This window comes from Salvelinus alpinus, chromosome 12 (assembly GCF_045679555.1).
Source record: "Salvelinus alpinus chromosome 12, SLU_Salpinus.1, whole genome shotgun sequence".
NCBI lineage: Eukaryota > Metazoa > Chordata > Actinopteri > Salmoniformes > Salmonidae > Salvelinus > Salvelinus alpinus.
The window spans coordinates 19,420,444-19,438,034 of record NC_092097.1 but is presented as its reverse complement, the minus strand read 5'-3'; the positions used below and the strand labels follow the sequence as shown (position 1 = coordinate 19,438,034).

The 17,591-nt window shown below is 43.1% G+C and overlaps 1 protein-coding gene across 2 annotated transcripts in view; it reads left to right on the top strand.

Moving 5' to 3' along the window:
• Nucleotides 1-17,591, top strand: part of LOC139535651 (receptor-type tyrosine-protein phosphatase gamma-like) — a 312,527-nt gene that overhangs the window by 196,738 nt on the left and 98,198 nt on the right. For both annotated transcript variants that reach the window (XM_071335271.1, XM_071335272.1), the window contains exon 4: nt 14,411-14,559. In XM_071335271.1, the coding sequence (XP_071191372.1) occupies nt 14,411-14,559 (149 nt within the window). The remainder of the gene's footprint in view (nt 1-14,410; nt 14,560-17,591) is intronic.

The following is a 17,591-nucleotide window of genomic DNA, read 5'->3' as shown; positions in this document are numbered from 1 at the left end:
AGAAGTAGTTGGTGAACCAGGCGAGGCAATCATTTGAGAAACCAAGGTTATCGAGTCTGCCGATGAGGATGTGGTGATTGACAGAGTCGAAAGCCTTGGCCAGGTCAATGAATACGGCTGCACAGTATTGTTTCTTATCGATGAAGGTTAAGATATCGTTTAGGACCTTGAGCGTGGCTTAGGTGCACCCATGACCAGTTCTGAAACCAGATTGCATAGCGGAGAAGGTGCGGTGGGATTCGAAATGGTCGGTAATCTGTTTGTTGACTTGGCTTTCGAAGACCTTAGAAAGGCAGGGTAGGATAGATATAGGTCTGTAGAAGTTTGGGTCAAGAGTGTCCTCCCCTTTGAAGAGGGGGATGACCGCAGCTGCTTTCCAATCTTTGGGAATCTCAGATGACACGAAAGAGAGGTTGAACAGGCTAGTAATAGGGGTTGCAACAATTTCGGCAGATGATTTTCTAAAGAAAGGGTCCAGATTGTCTAGCCCGGCTGATTTGTAAGGGTCCAGATTTTGCAGCTCTTTCAGAACATCAGCTGACTGGATTTGGGAGAAGGAGAAATGGGGAAGGCTTGGGCGAGTTGCTGTGGGGGGTGCAGTGCTGTTGACCGGGGTAGGGGTAGCCAGGTGGAAAGCATGGCCAGCCGTAGAAAAATGCTTATTGAAATTCTCAATTATAGTGGATTTATCTGTGGTGACAGAGTTTCCTATCCTCAGTGCAGTGGGCAGCTGGGAGGAGGTGCTCTTATTCTCCATGGACTTTACAGTGTCCCAGAACTTTTTTGAATTTGTGTTGCAGGAAGAAAATTTCTGCTTGAAAAAGCTAGCCTTGGCTTTTCTAACTGCCTGTGTATATTAGTTTCTAACTTTCCTGAAAAGTTGCATATCACGGGGGCTGTTCGATGCTAATGCAGAACGCCACAGGATGTTTTTGTGTTGGTTAAGGGCAGTCAGGTCTGGAGAGAACCCAGGGCTATATCTGTTCCTGGTTCTAAATTTCTTAAATGGGGCATGCTTATTTAAGATGGTGAGGAAGGCATTTAAAAAAAATAACCAGGCATCCTCTACTGACGGGATGAGGTCAATTTATTTCCAGAATACCCGGGCCAGGTCGATTAGAAAGGCCTTCTCGCTGAAGTGTTTCAGGGAGCGTTTGACAGTGATGAGTGGAGGTCGTTTGACCGCTGACCCGTTACGGATGCAGGCAATGAGGCAGTGATCGCTGAGATCTTGGTTGAAAACAGGAGAGGTGTATTTAGAGGGCAAGTTGGTTAGGATGATATCTATGAGGGTGCCCGTGTTTACGGCTTTGGGGTGGTACCTGGTAGGTTCATTGATCATTTGTGTGAGATTGAGCGCATCAAGCTTAGATTGTAGGATGGCTGGGGTGTTAAGCATGTCCCAGTTTAGGTCACCTAGCAACATGAGCACTGAAGATATATGGGGGGCAATCAGTTCACATATGGTGTCCAGAGCACAGCTGGGGGCAGAGGGTGGTCTATAGCAGGGGGCAACGATGAGAGACTTGTTTTTAGAGAGGTGGATTTTTAAAAGTAGAAGGTCAAATTGTTTGGGTACAGACCTGGATAGTAGGACAGAACTCTGCAGGCTATCTCTGCAGTAGATTGCAACACTGCCCCCTTTGACCGTTCTATCTTGTCTGAAAATGTTGTAGTTAAGGATGGAGATTTCAGAGTTTTTGGTGGTCTTCCTGAGCCAGGATTCAGACACGGCTAGGACATTCGGGTTGGCAGAGTGTGCTAAAGCAGTGAATAAAACAAACTTAGGGAGGAGGCTTCTCATGTTAACATGCATGAAACCAAGGCTATTACGTTACAGAAGTCATCAAAAGAGAGCGCCTGGGAATAGGAGTGGAGCTAGGAACTGCAGGGCCTGGATTCACCTCTACATCACCAGAGGAACAGAGGAGGAGTAGGATAAGGGTACGGCTAAAAGCTATGAGAATTGGTAGTCTAGGACGTCCGGAACAGAGAGTAAAAGGAACAGGTTTCTGGGGGCGATAAAATAGCTTCAAGGTATAATGTACAGACAAAGATATGGTACGATGTGAATACAGTGGAGGTAAACCTAGGCATTGAGTGGTGATGAGAGAGATATTGTCTCTAGAAACATTGAAACCAGGTGATGTCATCGCATGTGTGGGTGGTGGAACTGAAAGGTTGGATAAGGTATAATGAGCAGGGCTAGAGGCTCTACAGTGAAATAAGCCAATAAACACTAACCAGAACAGCAATGGACAAGGCATATTGACATTAAGGAGAGACATGCTTAGCCGAGTGATCATAAGGGTCCAGTGAGTAGTGAGTTTGGTTGGGGTCACGGCGATTCAGATAGCTAGCCGGGCCATGGGTAGCAAGCTGGCAGAGGATGGAGGTCTGTTTTTAGCCACCTCGTGCGTTTCCGGCGGTAGATTAGTTGGGTTCCGTGTGGTAGAGGGGACCAATCCAATTGGCAAAATAGTTATAGTTATAGTGGCCCAAGAAAATTGTCCAATAGACCTATTCAGATAGCAGCCGATAAGACAGCTAACGGTTAGCGGGCCGCAGATGGGCGTTCAGGTTACGTCGCGACTGAGGGGCCAGTTGGATAACTCCCTCGTGCAGATAACGTCGGTTGTCCAGTCGTGAAGGCCTGGTGGGGGCTCCGCATCGGCAGTAAAACGGGTCCGGATAGGTGATTGTAGCCCAGGAGTGGCTGATGGAACTCTTCAGCTGGCTAGCTCCGGAATAATTGATGTTTGCTCCGGGACCAACGTTAGCCAATAGTCACTCGGATAGCAGCTAGCTAGCTGCAAGATCCAGGTGTAAATGTCCAGAGATTGCAGTAGAAATCCGGGGATATGGAGAGAAAATAGGTCCAGTATGCTCTGGTCTGAGTCGCATTGTACAAAACTGCCGATAGCTTTTCGAGCTAAAGGATAGCTGATGACCGCCAACCGTGGTTAGCTGAATACTAACGTTAGCCAGCTAACTTCTGGCTAACTTCTGGATAGCTTCTGTTGTGGATTTCAGATTTGAGGTGAATAATACTTTTTTAATTTTTTATTGGTGAGGCGGGTTGCAGGAGAGTGTTTTGAAGTTGAGAAATTGAGTTAATTTGTCCAGGGGTACAATGCCTTGCAAAAGTATTCATCCCTCTTGGCGTTTTTCCTATTTTGTTGCATTACAACCTGTAATTTAAATTGATTTTTATTTGGATTTCATGCAATGGACATACACAAAATAGTCCAACTTGGTGAAGTGAAATGAAAAAAATTACTTGTTTCAAAAAATTATAAAAAATCAAAAACGGAAAAGTGGTGTGTGCATATGTATTCACCCCCTTTGCTTTGAAGCTCCTAAATAAGATCTGGTGCAACCAATTACCTTCAGAAGTCACATAATTAATAAAATAAAGTCCACCTGTGTGCAATCTAAGTGTCACATGATCTGTCACATGATCTCATTATATTTTCACCTGTTCTGAAAGGCCCCAGAGTCTGCAACATCACCACAGCACACCAACATCAAAACCTCATCCCAACTGTAAAGTATGGTAGAGGGACCATCATGGTTTGGGGTTGCTTTGCCTCCTCAGGGCCTGGAGAGCTTGCTATCATCAACGGAAAAATGAATTCCCAAGTTAATCAAGACATTTTGCAGGAGAATGTAAGTCTATCTGTCCGCCAATTGAAGCTCAATAGAAGTTAGGTGATGCAACAGGACAACAACCCAAAAGGCAGAAGTAAATCAATAACAGAATGGCTTCAACAGAAGAAAATACGCCTTCTGGAGTGGCCCAGTCTGTCATGACCTCAACCCGACTGAGATGCTGTGGCACGACCTCAAGAGACCGGTTCAGACCAGACATCCCAAGAATATTGTGGAACTGAAACCGTTTTGTGAAGAGGAATGGTTAACTACAGAAAACATTTGGTTGAGGTTATTGCTGCCAAAGGAGGGTCAACCAGTTATTAAATCCAAGGGTTCACATACTTTTTCCAACCTGCACTGTGATTGTTTACATGGTGTGTTCAATAAAGACATGAAAAATTATAATTGTGTGTTATTTTAAGCAGACTGTGTTTCTCTATTGTTGTGACTTGGATGAAGATCAGAATTTTTTTTATGACCAGTTTATGCAGAAATCCAGGTGATTCTAAAGGGTTCACATACTTTTTCTTCCCACTGTAGCATATTATCAGTAAAGCTGAATGCGATATTTCTATCCACACTCCACTAAAGGTATTTCTCATATGTATGGTCATGGTTTACGATTAATTCAAAGCCAATTCAAAAACAAATTTCTAGTGCAAATCGAACAAACTAGATCATGTTTCCATTGAATGTAGTATGTTCATACGTTAATTATTCAAGAAAATATATATATTTTTGTTAAATATATATGCATTTTTTTTTGCATAATACAGACCTGTGTGTCAGCCATTCTTTCACTGAGGAGATCAAAAAGCCTCCTCTGCCTGTCCATCCTCTGCCCATGGCTCTTCCTCTGCCTCTGCCTGTCCATCCTCTGCCCATGGCTCTTCCTCTACCCCTGCCTCTGCCTGTCCATCCTCTGCCCATGGCTCTTCCTCTACCCCTGCCTCTGCCTGTCCATCCTCTGCCCATGGCTCTTCCTCTACCCCTGCCTCTGCCTGTCCATCCTCTGCCCATGGCTCTTCCTCTACCCCTGCCTCTGCCTGTCCATCCTCTGCCCATGGCTCTTCCTCTACCCCTGCCTCTGCCTGTCCATCCTCTGCCCATGGCTCTTCCTCTACCCCTGCCTCTGCCTGTCCATCCTCTGCCCATGGCTCTTCCTCTACCCCTGCCTCTGCCTGTCCATCCTCTGCTCATGGCTCTTCCTCTACCCCTGCCTCTTGCCCTGCTAGTCTGACTGCCATCAACATTGTCCAACACAACCTGCGCATACATTGAATCACGTTAGATGTCCTGCTATGTGAGATACTTTCTTACATGCATTGGCTATTACAAAACAATTTGACAAGGTTGAGTCACGTATACTCCCTCTCCGGCCTTTAGGTCATCAGGCTTCTGATTATCCCGCACACCTGTCACCATCGTCTCGTGCATCTGCGCCTCATGACACTCACCTGGACTCCATCACCTCCTTGATTATCTTCCCTATATCTGTCACTCCGCTTGGTTCTTTCCTCAGGTTTTATTGGCTCTGTTTTCATGTCGGTGCGTTGTTTGTGTTTCGTGGTCATTGTTTCTTTTATTTATTATAACCTCATTCACTGAACTTGCTTCCCGACTCTCAGCTCACTCGTTACAGGTTGAAACTATTGCAACTAGCTACAGCTGCAATAATGTCAAACTAGCTGTGTTTTATCAAACGTTAGCAAGGGAACCGACAGAACAATTGACAAATTGAAAGTACAACGTTGCGATATGGTTTAACGTCATACGTTGCGATATGGTTTAACGTTATATTTCACCTTATCACCCAACATTCTGTGTGTCCAGTGGTTAGCTAGTGGACTGCTGCTGTTGCTGTAGCCGTATGAAATGGCTGGCTAGCTATGTCTATGTAAACAAATAGCCTTAAATAGCTATGTCTATCCACACGTTTTAGAACGAAAGGGAGAGACCGTGCAAAGGGGGAGTGACTCTAGGCTTGTTGAGAAAGGGGGTAGGGGAGGGAAGGGGGAGAATTGTTTTAAAATAGCCTGTTGTAATTCGCCAAGCTTCCACAACATGGGAGAAAAATAGGCGTATCTCCTTTAAAATCACACTTTATATATACATTCTGATAGTTTAAAAACATGTTGAGCAGTCCAATACAATATTTGTGGTAGGAGTGGATTTGCGCGTTTAGGTGATGTCTCCCTATTAGTGAATCTATCATTGGTACAGAGGAAAACCTGAAAACCTGCATTCAGCCTCTTATGGCATCTCATGGATGTTCCCTGTCTGAGACAGGTATTTTTCACAATTTCTATCTGTCACAAAGATGGATCGTCCTCTCTTTCTGCCTACAAATTTAGTTGAAATGCTTGTGGGAGCGAGGGCCACAGGTGGCTGGCGTCAGTATTGACAGCAGTCACAACAAGGCCAGATGTCCTATTACAGGGTCTCTCTGCAGACCTGGGGAAACAAATGTCCCAGTGTGATTTCTGTATTGCCAGATATTTTATTTTATGAATCTCTCTGGACACGATGTGTCATGTATGAACTGGTGTTGTCCCTGGTCCATCTCTCCCAAATGGTGAACCTTAATGGACCCCTGTATCTGCTTTTAAAATGGTGGGCACATACGTACACCTTGTATAACATGTAATCCCACTCTCTGTGAATGATCTATTGTGTTCCCCTTAAACTGTTCTATCATATAATGAAGATCTTATAGCCCATAAAGCTTGCCATATTTCTATCAAGGCTAACACTGGTGTTATTTTCTGCTCCCTCTCTAGTAGGCAGTGAGTGAGTGAATGGCCCATACACATTCCTCAATGTAGTGTAGTGTGGTGTGGGGGGGGGGGGGGGGGATTGAAAGGCTTGTTGTTTAGATGAAAGAGAGTCAGGTTCATCTGATGGGGTACTGTACGTCTTCTCAGCAGTTTATTAGCATCCCTGTCGTCACTCAGTGTTAGAGAGAAGACTCGGAGAAAGAGAGAGCGAGAGAGAGACTCCTCAACTCATTCAGCATGAGAAATGTCTGTCCCTGATCGCGTGGTGTTTTTCCGAGACTCTGATGGCCACAGCCGTCTCTTCCCAAGGCCACGGTGTGTTAAAGGATGAGGGCCACCCCTGAGCTGTCTGCTCTGCAGGCATGGTGGGGGAGCACCAGTGTAGTACAGGTTAGTACAGCACGTTAGCGTAGCAGTGGCGCAGCCCACCGAGTCAAATAAAGTGCTAACACAAACAACAGCTGCGGAACGAAATAGCGCACAGCTTCTTATCTCTGCTTACTCCATAATGCATGCCTAACAAGACAAATGTCCTCTTGTTGTGCCATGCATTATTTATACAGTACATTCTCCACTATTTATAAATGACAGCTGAGCATCTGTGAAGTAATCACCTGAAGGGGGTGGCTGATGAACAGTGTAGTAAACCAGGAAGGAAGGGGTAAGCATCTCTGAATAATGGATGCTTCAATCAGCTTCTTCTCAAAGTCCTCATGCTTCTGTGAAAACTGTAGCCTCGGCTGAACTCTAATCCTTTCACCTTGAAGCAGGAAGTCATTATATGTCTCACGGCCAGAAGAATAGTATCAGGGTTTTTGAGAGGGAGAGGAGGGCGGCTGGAAGGATGAAGGGAGAATACTTTCCCAGAATCGTATCAAATAAACCTTTTAAGAAATTCATGAGGACTTGGAGTCTTCAAGTCTTGAAGAAATATTTGCATTGATCAAGGCTTTATATCCATATCAGCCCCCTGTTTTCACACACTGCGGTCCAAGGTCTCGCTGGCTTAGCATCTAATTCCTGCACGCCAGTTAGCGTTCCCAAACACTGGCTCCCATCGCTAATGAAACTCCCAGGACCTGCCTTCCCCTTGCATGCTGGATTAGGACGCTGAATCAACAAAAGGCAAAAACAAATTATGAAAATAGAGAGCAAGAAATTTGTTTTTTATCCCTGCCTTGCTCTGAGCGCTAATGGAAACTGCCATGCCATCCCTTCCGCTAGCCTGTTAGCATAAACCGTAACCATAAAATGAGACTAAACGTAGCAGCAATACAGTGAAGTGTATTTAGCTTAGCCACAGTGGTAGTCTCCCTCCACATCACCTTTCTCTGCTTTGAGTCCCATGCAATAGATGCTAAGCAACACCTTAAGCACACTATGCATTGTTAATCCCTCAGCTTTTATTTGGCTGCCATTTGTAGTCTCAGTGGTATTATGAGGTATGCCAAGAAGGCCAGGCTCCCACAGGAGGCCTTACTACTTAGTGTAACCTTAGCATCCTGGATGCAGACTGGTAGAATTTCAGTGGGAGTGCCAACAACCTTGTAAAAGCACCAGGCAACACATCTCTTAAAATCTCCAATATCTCCCAGAGGAAACAAACTACACAAGGAGAGGAAATAAACTGTGATAGACCAGCCAATTGTTCAAGGGTCAAAGACTTTGGCAGAGTATCCGACCTGAGAAATGTCAAACTAAGTCAATGTATTTGAAAGACCTAGTGTATTTAGTTTGACATGTCTCAAGTTTCAGACTTTGCTGAAGATGTTAAGATGACAAACAGGCCACTTGAGTGCTTCTTCGAAATGGGACAGAAATCTCCTGTGAAAGGAGGAGTAAAAACGATTCTGAAATGCAATGACAGTAAGACATCGGTTTGACAATGGGAGCATTTATTTACGGTCATATTGGTGAATTAAATATGAGTCTATTCAGACAAATTTGTGAATCCCAAAAATGTACCCCTCTGTCAATTCCCACTTTATTTCAACAAGAGGATGATGAAATAACAATGGACTTGCAGAGACAATTAGAAGTGGCTGAGAAGATACAGTGCCTTCAGAAAGCATTCACATTTTGTTGTGTTACAGCCTGAATTCAAAATTTATTAAATAAAAAAAAATCTCACCCATCTACATACAATACCCCATAATGACAATGTGAAAACATGTTTTTAGAAATGTTTACAAATGTATTGAAAATTCAATATAGACATTTCTAATTTACATAACTATTCACACCCCTGATTCACACCCCTGAGTCAATACTTTATAGACGCATTGGCAGCGATTACAGCTGTGTCTTTTGGGGTAAGTCTCTAAGAACGTTGCACACCTGGATTGCACAATATTTGCACATTATTCTTAAAAAAATTATTCAAGATCTGTCAAGTTGATTGTTGGTCATTGCTAGACAGCCATTTTCAAGTCTTGATTGTGGCGGCCAGGTCATCTGATGCAGCATTCCATCACGCTCCTTCCTGGTCAAATAGCCCTTACACAGCCTGGAGGTGTGTTGAGTCATTGTCCTGTTGAAAAACAAATGATAGTCCCACTAAGCGCAAACCAGATGGGATGGCATATTGCTGCAGAATCCTGTGGTAACCATGCTGGTTTAGTGTGCCTTTAAATCACCAGCAATGCACCCCCACACCATCACACCTCCTAATCCATGCTTCACGGTGGGAGCCACACATGCGGAGATCATCCGTTCACCTACTCTGCGTCTCACAAAGACACAAAAATCGCAAATTTGGACTCATCAGACCAAAGGACAGATTTCCACTGGTCTAATGTCCATTGCTTGTGTATCTTGGCCCAAGCAAGTCTCTTTTTCTCATTGGTGTCCTTTAGTAGTGGTTTCTTTGCAGCAGTTCGATCATGAAGGCCTGATTCACGCAGTCTCCTCTGAACAGTTGATGTTGACATGTGTTTGTTACTTGAACTCTGTGAAGCATTTATGTGGGCTGCAATTTCTGAGGCTGGTAACTCTAATGAACTTATCCTCTGCAGCAGAGGTAACTCTGGGTCTTCTTTTCCTGTGGTGGTCCTCATGAGAGCCAGTTTCATCATAGCTCTTGGTGTTTTTTGCGACTGCACTTGAAGAAACTTTCAAAGTTCTTGACATTTTTTGGGATTGACTGACCTTCATCTTAAAGACTGACCTTCATGTCTTAAAGTAATGATGGACTGTCATTTTTCTTTGCCTATTTTAGATATCTTTCCGATAATAGGAACTTGGTCTTTTACCAAATAGGGCTATCTTCTGTATACCACCCCTACCTTTTCACAACACAACTGATTGTCTAAATCGCATAGAGAAGGAAAGAAATTCCACAAATTAACTTTTAACAAGGCACACCTGTTAATTGAAATGCATTCCAGGTGACTTTCTCATGAAGCTGGTTGAGAGAATGCCAAGAGTGTGCAAAGCTGTCATCAAGGCAAAGGGTGGCTACTTTGAAGAATCTCAAATGTAAAGTATATTTTGATTTGTTTAACACTTTTTTGGTTATTATATGATTCCATATGTGTTATTTCATAGTTTTGATGACTTCACTATTATTCTACAATGTAGAAAATAGTAAAAATAAAGAAAAACCCTTGAATGAGTAGGTGTGTCCAAACTTATGACTGATACTGTAAGTCAAACTGTAACTTGGCCATTCAGGAACATTCAATGTCGTCTTGGTAAGCAACTTTAGTGTACATTTGGCCTTGTGTTTTTGGTTATTGTCCTGCTGAAAGGTGAATTTGTCTCCCAGTGTATGTTGGAAAGCAGACTGAACCAAATTTGTGATACTTTACACCTTATTCTAAAATGGATTAAATTCATTTTTTTACAACTATCTGGAAAAATTTGATAGGGTTTATTTTATCTTCCTTGGTTAGATTCTAGCTCATTTTGCTATGGCTAGCATTAGTTGTTGATCATGTTGTTGTTGATGTGCATAACTGAGGGAGAGAGAGCCTACCTTTTCATGATTGTTTGATTAATAGCGCTGCAAAGTTCCAAAATGCAAGAGGACTCAAATGAACTCAAATAGTTTTTGTCACATTTTCCGAATACAACAACCGTGAAATGCTTATTTACAAGCCCTTAAACCAACAACGCAGTTCAAGAAATAGAGGTAAGAAAATATTTTCTAAATAAACTAAGGTATAAAGTAAAATAAAAAATAACACAATAAAATAACAATAACGAGGCTATATACAGGGGTACCGGTACCGAGTAAATGTGCAAGGGTACAGGTTAGTCGAGGTAATTTGTACATAAAGTGACTACAGTATGCATAGATAATAAACAGTGAGTAGCAGCAGTGTAAAACAAAGCAGGGGTTAAATGAATAATTGTTCAGCTGTCTTATGGCTTGAGGGTAGAAGCTGTTAAGGAGTCTTTTGGAACCTAAACTTGGCACTCCAGTACCGCTTGCCGTGCGGTACTAGAGAAAACAGTCTATGACTTGTGTAACTGGATTCTTTGACAATTTTTTGGGCCTTCCTCTGAAACCGCCTAGTATAGAGGTCCTGAATGGCAGGAAGTTTGGCCCCAGTGATGTACTGGGCCGTACGCACTACCCTCTGTATCACCTCACGGTCAGATGCCGAGCAGTTGCCATACCAGGCAGTGATGCAACCGGTCAGGATGCTCTCGATGGTGCAGCTGTATAACTTTTTGAGGATCTGGGGACCCATGCCAAATGTTTTCAGTCCCCTGAGTGGGAAAAAGTGTTGTCGTGCCCTCTTCACGACTGTCTTGGTGTGTTTGGACCATGATAGTTTGTTGGTGATGTGGACACAAAAGAACTTGAAACTCTCGACCCGCTCCACTACAGCCCCGTCGACGTTAATGGGGGACTGTTCGGCCCTCCTATTCCTGTAGTCCACGATCAGCTCCTTTGTCTTGATCATGTTGAGGGAGAGGTTGTTGTCCTGGCACCACACTGCCAGGTCTCTGACCTCCTTCCTATAAGCTGTCTCATTGTGATCAGGCCTAACACTGTTGTTTCATCAGCAAATTTAATGACAGTGTTGGAGTCGTGTTTGGCCATGCATTTGTGGGTGAACAGGGAGTACAGGAGGGGACTAAGCACGCACCCCTGAGGATCAGCGTGGCAGATGTGTTGTTGCCTACCGTTACCACCTGGGTGCAGCCCATCCAGGATCCAGTTGCAGAGGGAGGTGTTTAGTCCCAGGGTTCTTAGCTTGGTGATGAGCTTGAAGGGCACTATGGTGTTGAATCCTGAGCTGTAGTCAATGAACAGCATTCTCACATAGGTGTTCCTTTTGTCCAGGTGGCAAAGTGTATTGTGGAGTGCGATCGAGATTGCGTCATCTGTGGATCTGTTGGGGCGGTATGCAAATTGGAGTGGGTCTAGGATTTCCGGGATGATGGTGTTGATGTGAGCCATGACCAGCCTTTCAAAGCACTTCATGGCTACCAACGTGAGTGCTACGGGGCGGTAGTCATTTAGGCAGGTTAACTTCGCTTTCTTGGGCACAGGGACTGTGGTGGTCTGCTTGAAAACATGTAGGTATTACAGACTTGGTCAGGGAGAGGTTAAGAATGTCAGTGAAGACACTTGCCAGTTGGTCCGCGCATGCTCTGAGAACATGTCCTGGTAATCCGTCTGGCTCCGCGTCCTTGTGAATGTTGACCTGTTTAACTTCTTGCCGCACGGATCCCTTTAGCGGGATCATTTTCGTAAACAACCGCTGAATTGCAGAGCGCCAAATTAAAAAAAATATATATATATATTTATAATCATGAAATCACAAGTGAAATATACCAAAACACAGCTTAGCTTGTTGTTAATCCACCTATCGTGTCAGATTTTTTTAATATGCTTTACAGCGAAAGCAATCCAAGCATTTGTGAGTTTATCAATCACTAGACAAAACAGTAAGAACAGCTAGCCTCAAATTAGCTTGGTCACGAAAGTCAGAAAAGCAATAAAATTAATCGCTTACCTTTGATAATCTTCGGATGTTTGCACTCACGAGACTCCCAGTTACACAATAAATGTTATTTTTGTTCGATAAAGATTAGTTTTATAACCAAAAACCGCCATTTGGTTTGCACGTTACGTTCAGAAAACCACAGGCTCGTTCCGGTCCTGAAAGTATCCGTAATGTTCGTAGAAACATGTCAAATGTTTTTTATAATCAATCCTCAGGTTGTTTTTAACATACATAATCGATAATATTTCAACCGGACGGTAACCTATTCAATACTACAGAGAAAGAAAATGTCTAGCTACATCTCTCGCGCGCAGGAACTAATCAAAGGACACCTGACGCGTTTTGAAAAATCTCGCTAATTTTTCTAAATAAAAGCTTGAAACTATGTCTAAAGCCTGGTCACAGCCTGACGAAACCATTGGAAAAAGAATATGGTTGATACCCCTTTAAATGGAGGAGGGGCAGGCAACGGAACAGAGATTTTTCCAAATAAAAGGCACTTCCGGGTTGGATTTCCTCAGGTTTTCCCCTGCAAAATCAGTTCTGTTATACTCACAGACAATATTTTGACAGTTTTGGAAACTTTAGAGTGTTTTCTATCCTAATCTGTCAATTATATGCATATTCTAGCATCTGGACCTGAGAAATAGTCCGTTTACCTTGGGAACGTTATTTTTCCAAACATAAAAATTCTGCCCCCTAGCTGAAAGAAGTTAAAGGTCTTGCTCACATCGGCTACGGAGAGCATGATCACACAGTCGTCCGGAACAGCTGGTGCTCTCATGCATGCTTCAATGTTGCTTGCCTCGAAGCGAGCATAAAAGGCATTTAGCTCGTCTGGTAGGCCTTAGTCACTGGGCAGCTCACGGCTGGGTTTCCCTTTGTAGTCCGTAATAGTTTGCAAGCTCTCCCGTGGTATTGACATATTTTTAGATATCCATTCAGGTGTATTTTGTGAATTTTGGTGAATGCGTTCTAATGATCTAATGTTGTGCTGGTGCAACTGCCTGTAAACACACAGTCCAGTTCAAAGTGAATGATGGCATGCCTGTGTGGCAAATGACTTGTTTGTATAAAGGCCTACTCTAGCTCTGATTGGCTATGGTGCTCCGGTCTGTGTAGACTCTGGTCCTGGATGAGACAGATGTTTTTATTAGATTTTATTTACTGCAGTGTCTATTAAATGTCCGAACGCACGGACGTTTCCCACTCTATATTGCTATAGAATGCTCACAAATGCCTTGGTATACGTAATTCCCAAACATTCTAAGAATTTATGAAAACGTGAAAGTGACCATATCTATGTGCTCGCTTGTCATATTCTTCTTGGGGGTGTATATGAACAGATTTTTAAAAGATTTAATGTTGCTAAAATGCTGTCTGTTCTTCTTTAAGGTGAGGCATCACACCTTAATTGGGTCTTTTTCCCCCCTGATTCATATCACAATGACCTTTTACCAGTTGAATATAGACACCAATATAAGGCCTTTTTGTATTACAACTTTTCTGAAATATTGTATAAAAATATGCAATGAGGCAATATCTCATTAAATATGTGCCTATTTGCATATACTGCAGTTCTATTTTTCTAGTCACTGGAGGAAGTCAGCCGAAATATTTTGGTTTCATTTTGTTAAGACACTCCAGGACGAGACTTGTATAGAGAAGATTTTTGGATATATATTTTTTTAAATCTTTCTATCTGTAAAATACTAAACTGCATTTTTAGCTCATATTTCCAAAGAAAATGTGATCTAGAATAAACATTAAAGAACATATCAACAATTCCCTCTAAACAGTATCTAAGAATAACCACACAAAATGTGGTGAATGCAAAAGCTCAGAAAAAGTAGTTGGTGTGAATCTTACTGGTGTTTGTTCTGTCTTGTTTATACAATTTGCAATAATTCATGATAAGTTTAGCTAATTCGTAAGTAATTTTTCATTATGTTCCTTCAGTGTGTGAACATTATGAAGTGTGATAATATGGTGACTCTCTCTCTCTTTCTCTTTCAGTGGCCATCATGCTGAAGGATGACTACTTTGTGCGTGGTGCAGGCCTGCCGGGGCGTTTTAAGGCTGAGAAGGTGGAGTTCCACTGGGGCCAGAGCAATGGATCAGATGGCTCTGAACACAGCATCAACGGCAGGAGGTTCCCAGTGGAGGTGAGAGTGAGGGGTCTGCCCCCACATCTGGGTATGGGAGGTTGGTTGGGGAAGTGTGGGGGTGGTCTGGGGAGATAGAGGGGATTATATGACGTGGTAAACAAAATGGATAGGAAATGTGGGAGAAAGGAGAGGGAATGGGAACATCAGGATGAATAAAGTGGAGGCGAGGATTCTAGAAAACCCCAGTGTATGAATGAGGACCAGTGGGGGTAGGAGACAGCCTCCTGTCAAGATGGGATAGAGTAGAGGGTGGTCCCGTATTGATCTGACAGGACATAATGTGGAGCAGCTTAGAGACAGCTTTAAGATCCAGTAAAAAATCGCAAGTGATCCCTCAACCCGGCGGCCAAGTGTGTCGTGTCCCTTGGATGGCAAAATGTCACTCTTTCTTCTGTTTGGTTTCATCGGAACTTTAGCAGCCTCTGCTGTCCTTAGCCAACAGATGAATATCATTTGACATTTGGTGGATTTGGCTGGTATTGGCAGTTTGAAATTATTTCAATTTTATGTTGTCATTTTTTAAATGTTTTATTCCTCCAATAAAGTTGATGCACTGTGTAACAGGCCTAGAAATTCATAGAAAGCCTTGGAAATTCATGCTGCATCTTATTGCATTTACATTTTCATGTTCCACGCATTGCAAAACTGATCGATGAAAAGCCAAAGTCCCTCTTCTGTTATACTGATGGGTTCTTGAATGATTCAATATGTTTGATTTGCGGTGTAGTCCACTCTGTTGATGTCCGTCCTGATGCAGAATAGAATGTCCTAGTCCAATAGGCGTGTGACTCAGTTCTGTGAGAGTGTTACTGTGGTGAATGCAAATGAGTGCTTCCAACTCCCCCTGCTCATGTCCTTATCTGTAGAGAGAGAGAGAGAGAGAGGATACAGAGCTAAGGTTGAGGGAAGAAGAATGTACTGTGGAAAAAGTGCATAATTAACACACGGTTAAGGAGAGTGATTGTGTCTAAGAGGTAATTAAAGATGTCAGTGGCAGGGCAGAGTGTGGGTATGTGCATGCTTCGTCCGTCCGTGCATGCCTGTGTGTGTTCCTGTGTGTAATTGTGTGTGCGTGGGCACCCCGTTGCCATCATGCTTTGCTGTGCTAGTCATTATATGTTTCCAGCTAATGGTACATTACCTTTGTATGTCACAGGTGCTGTGCTGACCTGTATTACAGGAGAGTGCTCTGCTTTTCTTTTGCCAGGAAAACAGCAGTGATAATATACATTTTCATGACAGCCAGTGTTGGTTTTGTTGAATTGTTTTGAAGGCAGAAGATTAGAAGTGACAGTTTTTTTCTCTCAAGTCACTACAATGGATATTAATTCACAGGTAGACAGTGGCTTGGTAGCCAAATGTGTACTCAACACACCGAGGCGCACCGGGTCTCTCTCAATCATGTGTAGATGTAGCAAAAGATTTCTTCATGAATGGAAATTGCCAATGACAATGTTTAGTCTGGGCAATACCCTACACCCTACACCCTTTGCAGAGACATTACTTTAAAATGTGGGTCTCGTTAAATTGGTTAGCGCTAAATCTCTGCTTCTCCCGCTTGAGCTGACCTGAATTCAGTCACTCTGGTTTTCCCCACTGTGGTTGTACAGCCTGGGATCAAGTATAGCGTTTGATGGACAAAGGCTCAAGCTTTGATTACTTTTTTTTATGATCGTAGTAATGTGCCCTTTTATACTTAGCCCATTTTAAATGATCCATTTTGATCCTCATTATGTACAGCCCAGTATTTTCTTCAATGTCACTGGCCATTTAGAACATTACAGTAATACTAATCCCCTAGTGATTTTTCGAGAGAGAGAGCGAGAGAGCGAGAGAGCGAGAGAGCGAGAGAGAGAGAGAGAGAGAGAGAGAGAGAGAGAGAGAGAGAGAGAGAGAGAGAGAGAGAGAGAGAGAGAGAGAGAGAGAGAGAGAGAGAGAGAGAGAGAGAGAGAGAGAGAGAGAGAGAGAGAGAGAGAGAGAGAGAGAGAGAGAGAGAGAGAGAGAGCCCTTAGACAGGGCCCTCAATGGCAAGGGGAAACACACTCCACCTGCAACAGAGAGAAACAACCCCATTGACATTGACTAATGATAAATAGTAGTACTTGTAGCTGATTATACACATCTGTGGTGAGCCGCTTTCTTCCACTTCCGCTTCTTATCCCTTCTCTTTTTTCCCTATGTGAAGCCAACAGCTCTCACATAGCCTCTGTGTGTGTGTGCATGCTTGCGTTTGGGCACTTTCTAGTCTCGGCTTTTGTTATTGGTCCTTTAAGTAGCACTCTATCCAATGGAATGAGAGATAAGCTGGGCATAAAAGGCATGTAAGCTCAGGCCTCTTAAGGAAGGTTAATCAAAGACTGGAGAAAAATTGCAAAACAGCATTGTTACATGTTTGTGAGGTCATTTTTGTTGTTCCACTCTCAGATAGTATAATATGTGTCAAGGAGAGAAAGAGAGAGGGCACAGTTATAAAGAATGAAAGTAAAAGAACAAAAATAAAGAAAAGCCCTCCAAGTGCCTTTATGAACAGTAGTGCTAGTATGGTTAGTGCAAACAGAAAGACAGACTGCAGCCTGTACTGTAGCTATGGCCTGATGTCCTTGGTGACTGTCACTAGAAGGCCCTGGTCTGAGGCTGAGCCCACTCCTATGAATACTCATGAGGCCACTGCTGTCAACACAGAGGAGATTTGCTGCAAAATGCTGCTCTCATTTCGTAAAGTCCTCTGGATAAATAATTTATGATTTACAAGCCTTGCCATTTAGTAATTGTTCTCTAATAAGCTCCTTCAATGGCGTGATTAAGTGGGGGCCTGCTCCCTTCCTACCTGCTGTTTTAACTGTGAACACTGGTTAACATGCAAAACACAACCAGGCAGGAATGAAGCACAGCTTTCCATCTACCGTACCATTCAAAAGTTTGGACACACCTACTCATTCAAGGGTTTTTCTTTTTTTTTTACTATTTTCTACATTGTAGAATAATAGTGAAGAGATCAAAACTATGAAATAACAAATATGGAATCATGT